At 35.8% G+C, this 8,915-nt stretch overlaps 1 protein-coding gene across 2 annotated transcripts; it reads right to left on the bottom strand.

Annotated features, from left to right (window-relative positions):
- Positions 1–550: 550 nt before the first annotated feature.
- Positions 551–7,577, bottom strand: LOC125870485 (cyclin-T1-3-like). Of its 2 annotated transcripts, XM_049550922.1 has the most exons (7): positions 7,376–7,577; positions 5,892–6,528; positions 5,622–5,703; positions 5,376–5,510; positions 5,085–5,260; positions 1,874–2,019; positions 551–919 (listed from the first exon to the last, which is right to left on the bottom strand). In XM_049550922.1, the coding sequence occupies exons 2-7, from the start codon at positions 6,521–6,523 to the stop codon at positions 888–890; spliced, it is 1,203 nt and encodes a 400-aa protein (XP_049406879.1). In that variant the 5' UTR covers positions 6,524–6,528; positions 7,376–7,577; the 3' UTR covers positions 551–887. The 2 variants fall into 2 exon arrangements, with proteins under 2 accessions (XP_049406879.1, XP_049406880.1); XM_049550923.1 differs by lacking the exons at positions 551–919; positions 1,874–2,019 and adding an exon at positions 4,358–4,779.
- Positions 7,578–8,915: the final 1,338 nt, after the last annotated feature.

The following is an 8,915-nucleotide window of genomic DNA, read 5'->3' on the forward strand; positions in this document are numbered from 1 at the left end:
CTGTGGATTCAATTAAACAATGCTAGAGTTATTACCACACGAACAAAGAGTTCAACTTAGAGAAAGTGTGATTATATAATGTGAGGTATGGTAGGTAAAAACTAAAGTAATGAATTTTGATGGACTTGCTCTCAGAATTTTAATAGTTGGCTTTAAAAAATGACCTAAAGTTGAAGGCTTAAGTCCATTAAAATTTAACAAAATATTTATATTTTACTTATGAATAATATATAAATAATTATAAAATATAAACTTATTCCTGTCTAATAAAACACTATTGGATCAAAGTGAGAATAGAATTGGCTGGGTCATAGAGCCGTGGAAACGCTTGTTTTTCCCACCTTAACTCCATGAAAGAATGTTTTACTGCTGAAACACAGAAGAATTGAAATCTTAAATCAAATCAGTATGAACAGCAAACAGCCAGTTGGGATATTCACTAACAAGAAGTACTGAATTCTCTTTCATACAGGCCCTGAAAGGAGAAGGAAGGCTGGAATGCCAACGGGCTTCAAGTTGACCAAAAACTCAAACTAACACTAATTACATGCATGAGATTGTGCTCTTCATTCTAAAACAAGAATACCATAAAAGGCTGAGGTTCCAATAATTAATGAACACTTTTAACAGTGGAAAAAGAAACAATTTACAGAGCATGAATTTCTTTAACTACTTGATCAATTAGATGAACAGGCACAGACAGGCATTCCTCCACAGATAATTTCAACCTAAAAATTTCCAAAATGAACCTATATACTGAATTGATCCCCAAATTAATACTATGCATGATGGTAGAATCTACAAATACATCTACCAAGCCAAGACTGAAAAAATGTTGATATCGTCTTTTCTGAGTTGCTCATGTTACTGCTCTCTCTCATAATCTCCTAAAAGAGCTCCATCAACTGTTGTGCAACATCTGCAATAAAAAACATATATATGGTGAATCGGACAAGCTAGTGAAGCATTTTGAAGGGAGATTCAGCACATACAATGCAAATTCCTTATATATTAACAGAAGAAATCTCGGGGCCGACGTTGTTGCCAATCAAAAGATTCATGATGACATTCAGAATCAGTTTCTGTTTTATCTCAAGTCAAGTCTAGTCTCCATTTGAAGAGCCACAAAAACTAGATGAAAACTAGAACTGGTCCAATTCCACCCTGTGTTGGGCATGATTGTCAGTTTCAATAGAAGGTAAAATCTGGGATTTCGTACTAACTATATAGCGAAAGTGGACAAAACATGGTGCTTTTTCATAGTGGGGTTAAAACCTCAGAAGGGGAACACAAATATATGTAGAAAACAGTGATAGAATGTGCAATTTAACATGCCAAAAAATTTGACTTTAAGCATTGAGTCAAAAATGTTAACAATTTCAAGACACTTATCTTTATATTAAGCATTAGTTCATAACCTAAATGGATCAGAGTCTGGTGTACTCCCAAACCAATCATCATCATGATCTTAATCTTAGCTTGAATCTATCTCCCAATGAATATTAAACATCGCCTAATTGAAGTCAAAACCGGAGAGACTACAATCCAAAAGGATTTGTCCTACTATGATTCAGAAAAGGAAACTGGAGGTCTCAAGTGGTTTGGGCTTGGGACTTCCATGTTGGAGGTCTCAAGTTAGAAACCCCTCGCCAGCGAAAGCAAGGGGTTTGCCTTCTGGGTCGAGCTCGTCGCACCGGGCTTGCCTAGTGCAGGTTACCTCTCCTATGTGGCATAGGAGTGGGGGTTTTACCCTGTGCGCACCCAAAGGGTAGCGGCCGCGGGTTTCCCTTGTCATAAAAAAATAAATAAAAATAAATACATGCAGCCAATACCTAGCAATTACTTTTATGTTCTGTGATGTATAAATGTATACCTCTAAGTACATTTGGCGGTGTTTGAAACTCTTTCCAGACAAAATGATGTGAAGCAAAATCCATGTTCAGAAATTTTGATGCAAGATATGCAGCCCCAGCAGCAATCTGGTAAGGCTTGAACTGCAGCCAGAGTGAACTTCGGAGCCTGCAAAAGGAAATCGACTAAGAATAGGAGATACTAATGCTTCACAAAATTTACTTCCCTGAAGACTAAATGGATAGGCAACATCTGCAGCAACACCATATCACTTGTTAGCCATATTTCAAGAACAGCATGGGATCCAAAACTTTTCAAAAAGGTACATTGGCCAATAAACAGTAACAAGAATACAAGTCTAATACATTTACGGATCCATTAACAATTGTTTTGAGTCATGTGGAAAAGCCAAAAGAGCAAGCCGAGGCAACTTTCTCTTACCAACTACGAAAGCAGCAACCGAGTTCTTCTGCACAGTGTTGAGAGAGAATGAAATATATAACAAACATGTTGTACCCATCTAGAGAGCACCAACTCCTAGTCCCAGCTCCGCTGCAGCAGCATAACCCCAAAATATATGCACCTCATTTACCAAAATAGATAGACAGAAGAAGCAACAACTGTTGCGTTCCTTTTTCACTATCATCCACAGATAAACGACAATGGAACTTGTGGACTTGCCAGCTTTGGCCCTCACTTCTAGTTTCACTCATACTGTAGTACATATAAATAATTTCCTACCATATCTACTATGAATGAACTAACAAAATTGCCCAGAAAAGAGACTCCACCATTCCTTGACCAAAAGTTGGTCCTAAAAACCTAAACAGAACACCGACAATTAAGGCTAACCACTGCTCGATGTTAGGAGACACTAACATGTAGAAAACTAGTGCCCAGTACAACTACAGTATTTACCAACAAGACATTTTTTCCCAAGTAAACTTCTCTGGCTACGTGGCATTCTACAATCTTTGGAAAAGAAGCTACCCAATCCACTAACCACGCCAAAAGGAGAAGACAGCGCAAGGAGTGAAGGCTTCTCATCGGGAGTAACACTATAACATATGTGTGTGTGCACCTTATCCATATAGTTTTTTTATGAAGTATGTGCGCGCGCGTGTGTGTATATATATAGGGAGGAGGGGGGCGTATATAGAATAAATATATTGAATTTCTTTGACTTAATTGAGTGAACAAACTTTCACCCACAAAGATTGATAAGCATAAAAAATGTTTTCAAGCCACTATGGTGCTCACACTTCAAAAAATAATAGATAGGTGTACATATATAGATAGTAAAGAGGTGCAAAATATTTAATGAGTAAATTTTACTCATTAGAGCTCCACCTCACCATAGCAATTTTCTCTATGCATTACAAGGCCTTGCCATAAGAACCTTAAGAGAATGCCTCTGCTCTGAACAACAAACTTGAAACCAAGAAAAAAAAGTAATATAATATATATATATAAATATCAATATACATTCTATAAGTAATATAATGACTTCTTTGTTGTGTGTGTGGGTATATATAATAAAATAAAACTTGGGACATTGATTTTAAGTTACCAAGTAGTTGAGTAAAAAGTGCAGTAACACTTCCTTTCATTACCCCAAAAACTACTTTGACCTCAGCAACCCTGTCATCCCATCTATGCCAGTGCAAGTATACTTTTTTTTTTTTGAGAATTAAAATGCTGTAGAAGGGATTCGAGCGAGTGCAAGTATACTTGATTATAGTAGGACTTCCAATTTAGAGTTCCATCAAGCATCCAGAAGAGATAAAACACTAGCATTTAACACCACTAATCGACTCCCTGGTACGAATCATTGCCACTTAAGTGCAGTATCCTAGCACAGAGACAAACTACCAATATCGGGCGCTAGCCATACAGCAGCAAGGCAATGAAAGAGGAGGGAGATTAGGTCCTCCAATATGTGCTCCGTCGAAACGAACCAAGCTTGTCCATCGGAGTTGGTCACGTGTCCAAATGGAAAATAATGAATAGGTTAATGTCTTTTCAGAGATCAAGAAGAACAGAACCAGGGAAAGGACAGAAATCAAGCCTCATTATTCAATTGACGCTTATTGTAAGGGAATAGAGCAGCGCCTACTCAGATGCAGGTGTAAATGTTAATACATCTGTCAGTTGGACAATGACTTATCCTACCAGACGAACTCGAAAAGCTGGATTCAGCATGTGACTAGTAGCTGAAGGAGAGAAGATCAAGATGATCAAGAAGAGAAGTAGGAAAAAGTTCTGGTAATTTCTTCTTATTTTTTTCAAAAAGGAGAGATTGGGAGCACCGAATGGAGTCTGGGAACCAAAACAGCAAGCCCCAGACCATGGCACACTTCATTAATAGAGGTAGGGAAAGAAGAAATGGTACCAGAACTACTAATTACAGAAGCACGATAATCTTTCCAAATTATCAACCCAGAAAACAATAGTCTACTCAGATCTGCTCGGCCACAAAGGTTACTATACCTTCAGGATGTTACTCTTTCTTTGCTCCAACAAGAAGAGTACTTCTAAAGCCTGTATTGACCAGTTCCAAAACCTGGACTACCCATACCCCACCATTGAGGTGTCGAGAAAACACCACCAACCCTTAAAGAGTTCCCGGTCCAAATCACTAGCATCCTACGCGGACAACCTGTGGAATAGGCCACATGAAGAGAAAAAGTGCATGAGGACTCCACATCATTTGAACATGAAAAACATAAAGTATCATATAGCAAACTTCTGGAGCATCTTTGACATTCTTCTAGGTCAATGGCCATATTACTAAGATGTCAGCATGGAAAAGCATCCACAAGAAATGGCTAGTTTTAACTTCAGACTGTAAAACAAAACATTTGATGTACAGCATATCAACCGCCAGCAAATATCATACAGGAGAGCAAGCTAATCCTTCTATAGACCCTGCAATTATATGGCAATCCAAAAGATCAATATCACAGGCCAGAGTAGCTAGAGCAGTCAAGGGAGAGAAAAAACCATATTTACACGAGTTACAAGCAGTTGTAGACCTAAAATGAGTAGTAAGTTGGATGAGAACTTGTCATCCAGATACCACGAAATATTGAATCCCTTTAGATCATTTTGGTTGCGAATCTACAACCTCTGGAAAAGAAGCTATAATACCAAAATAAAATGCAAGGCTCCAACAGAAATCAACTTTGATTCCCGAAGCACATTATCAGACATATAGAGGTTAACTAACTTACCCTTCACTGACAAGATGTAGTGCCAGATTCACCAACACTGTTTCAGAGAGCCCTAATTTTTCAAGGGTGGATGTAAGAGATTCATATGGATGTTGCACAGTCAGTTCAAAATTTAGAGTGGTCAATAACATCTGTTCAGCCTCAGTAATGCGTTCACGGTACTGCTCAAACCAGTCCTGCAGAAAAACACCATTTAAATGGATTAGAAGTATGCTCAGAGCTTCACAATCTTGCCAAATGAAGATTATTTGGATGATCAATAATGCACAAAGACAAAGGATAAATCCTAACCACGGGTAGAAAATATGATAGAACTGCAAGATCCTGCTTGTGGAAAATTTCACATGAGGCCTTCAGAATATTGTTGAGAGGCCTTGCAGTCTCTTCTGACTTCGCCGCAAGAAAGAGAGCAGCAGTAGCAATCAACTGCATACATAAAAAAAATACTAACAATTAGCCAAGCATTGAACATAATGAAGCAGAAAGTTAGAGGACCAAAAATATAGCAGATTTTAGCGCATAAAACAATCCACTTACAAATCTGTCATGACATGCATGTGATCGCCTCACAAAGAAGCGGTGACACAGAACCATGGCAGTTCCTATAGTGGTTTGTGGCCTGCAAGCAGGTACAAACAAACATTAGTTCCATCGGATAATAAATTCATAGGAACAAGTAACTTATGCTAGCAATCCTCCAGAGAAAACTAGGAAAAGACAAGTCCCAAAAGCTTAAGAGCCTGTTTGAAGTAAAGTTTTAGAACTTGTGTAACATACAATGGATTTAAGCCCCAAACGGAAACTTACAGGTCCAAGCGAATTCCAAGGTTCTGAAGGAAACCACAATATGAGTATCGCAAATGTGCTTCATGCATTGCATCAATACCATCTTTCCTGGATGGAGAGCATTTCTCAATTTCCTCTTTGGACATAAAGATATTATCAGTTTCGGTATCTTCAAGCCATGAGCGGTCGCGCTTAGAACAAGTGGGTGCGCTTGCATCAGAACGAGGTCTAGAAGTAGTGGTAGTAGTGGCAGAATTATTGTTAAGGGTTGGATAGGCGTCATCATTCGCTCTGGAATTCCTTAAAGGAACATTATAGCATGTGCGTTGTTGCTTTGAAGGAACATCTTTACATGCATTGGGTGCTTGAGAGTACCTGCCAGTGCTTTCCCAACCAGAAGTTGAGCACTTCCTCCTCTTCGAAGAAGGTTCAGCCTCAGGCTTTATGAGATTATCATAACTGTAGCTATACTCGCTAAAATTTCTACCCACGTCATGGGAACTATTAGAGTTGAAAAGATGGGTATCAACAGTGTTATAATTGTTGTAAGCAGAGGAATGGACCATTCCTCTACTCTGGTTTCTGCCATAAAAAGACCTGGAGTCTCCACGAAAAGGGCCACCTTGTGAATAGTAAGTCTGGGCGAGAGCCATGATTCCTGTTCAGTTCAAAAATAAATATCAGTACAAACTAAATTGCATCAATTTCTCCAAACAAAGAAACAGACCTCAATCTGGTATTCCCAGTGCACTAACATGAAGTCCTACTCTCTTAAAGCATAAAAGATACAAGAAAGACTGAAACTTCCATACTAAAATTACAGTTTTTTCCAAACAAAACCAAAATATAGTAAAGCAAAACAAATAAAGTCCTTTCTGCAAAGCCAGTTCCATCTACAATCCATTAACTAACACAAAGCCAAGTTCATCAGCCCGCAGACATGATCGCTGAATCTTCGTATCCTAACTAAAACTAGACTCACATAGAACTACAATACGAGGTAAGCTCAAATTAATTTTCATAAATACCATGAAACTGACACCAATGGCTTTTTTTCTATAATCTCATGAGACAACAATCAATCATCTTAATTTATTTGCATGAAAAAAAAACACCTCACTACACATCAAATTTAGTTTATAATTCACAAGAAAAAAAAAAAACCCACCAATCTATCCAAACAAATACCCCTGAATACTCCAAAAAAAATCCCAAAAAACTTCAAGTTCCAATTTTCCCAAAACAACTCACCAATTCGCAAAAATTACTCAAATTCATAAACTTAAGGATATTATCATCATCCAAAAGAAAAGTCGGATTAGCTCATTTACATATATTGAAATACCAAAACTATCAAAGGAAGTACCAATCTTGCAAGAAAAAAAAAGCCTCGTCAAAGCTACGTATCACATAGATCCTCAAGAATCACAAAATTTAAAGGTATGATTATCAATCAAACGATAAACTAAAGTAGATAAAGATCTAAGTGGAAAAAAGGGTAATACCTGAATATCGCAAGAAAAAAGAGATCGAAAAACTCCGTTTAGGATCGGAAGAATCGGCGAATTTCACAAAGTAATTAAGAGATGATGGAAGAAAGTTACCGGTGATTGCTTGAGATTAGGGTTTGGAGAATTGGTGAAGATGGAAAACAGAGAGAATGAGAGAGAAGAGAGAATAATTGGGTAATTTATTTGGAATTTGGGAAGGAAAGCGGTTATTGTGTTATCTGGAACTACTCGGTTTTTCTTTAATCACTTTTCGATCCATACGTCAATCCGATTAATTCAAATTCGTGTTACATAAGTCATAAACGTTATTAGCAAGAATTATTTTCTATCAAAGATATTTTAATATTCAACACTAAAATTTAAAATCTTAAATTAAGAATGAAACAATCATATTCCCGCAGTTCCGCACGATATCTTTTGATAGTCAATGTATATATCTTGATGACCTTTGAAATATTTCCTTGTTAATTTTGTTTATTTATCTCTCACTCGAGATTCGATATAAATTTGTGTATTATAATACCTATTTTCTGAAAATAATGCTTTTAAAAAGATTTTTATCCATTTTCATAAATTTAATAATAAAAATATATCTAATTAAAAGTGAAGAATCTGAATCATCTTACCACAATTCATCTTGGTAACTGTTAATTATATTAGATGAGTTTAGCTATTAGCCTACAAAATTGAAATGAACGAACTACAAGTATCTTTTTATTTAAAATGAATTTTTTTTAATTCTATACAAATTTGTCATTCTATATTTCTATTTAGGAAAAAAAATTATAATATAGTTAGGTAAAATCTTCTCTAGCACCCCTACTTTGATAGTTTAATTATGTTTTAATCTTTAAGTAAAGGTATACCTAACCTAATGAGAAGACTTGTCTTTTCTTTATTCTTCATTTGAATGATAAAATTATGAATAAATTAAAAGAAACAAAAACAAATTATAAGATTTAAACACTATCTTATTCGGATACAAATAATTATGATAATATCAACTTCTTATAAACACTATCTTATTCGGATACAAATAATTATGATAATATCAACAAAATTATTCCTATTTGTTATTAGCAAACATATGAATCTTTAATTCATATTATAGATTTCTGTTAAAAAAATTAATTATTATTTTTTTGATAAATTCTCTCTAGCACTCATAGTTTGATTCTTTCCTAATATTTAAAAGAATACCCCCCCACCCCCCCCCTTCAGTCAACTTTTTTTTTTCTTTACTGAAAATGATAAGACTATGAACAAATAAAAAAGTTATGAGATTTAAACTCTTATGTTATTTGAGCATAAATGTGTGTGCTATAATATAAATAAGATTTCATTTTTTATAATCTAATTTCTTGTTAAATATTCTCTAATCCTCCGATCCCACTCTGATTCTCTCCTAATCTTTAAAGATATACCTAATCTAATTGGTCTTCACTCAACCTTTTTTTTTACATTGAAAATGACAAGTGATTAAATACAAGTCTTTTAATATGATTTTCTACCTTGTTTGTGTATAATAATATCA

This window comes from Solanum stenotomum, chromosome 7 (assembly GCF_019186545.1).
Source record: "Solanum stenotomum isolate F172 chromosome 7, ASM1918654v1, whole genome shotgun sequence".
Taxonomy (NCBI): Eukaryota; Viridiplantae; Streptophyta; class Magnoliopsida; order Solanales; family Solanaceae; genus Solanum; species Solanum stenotomum.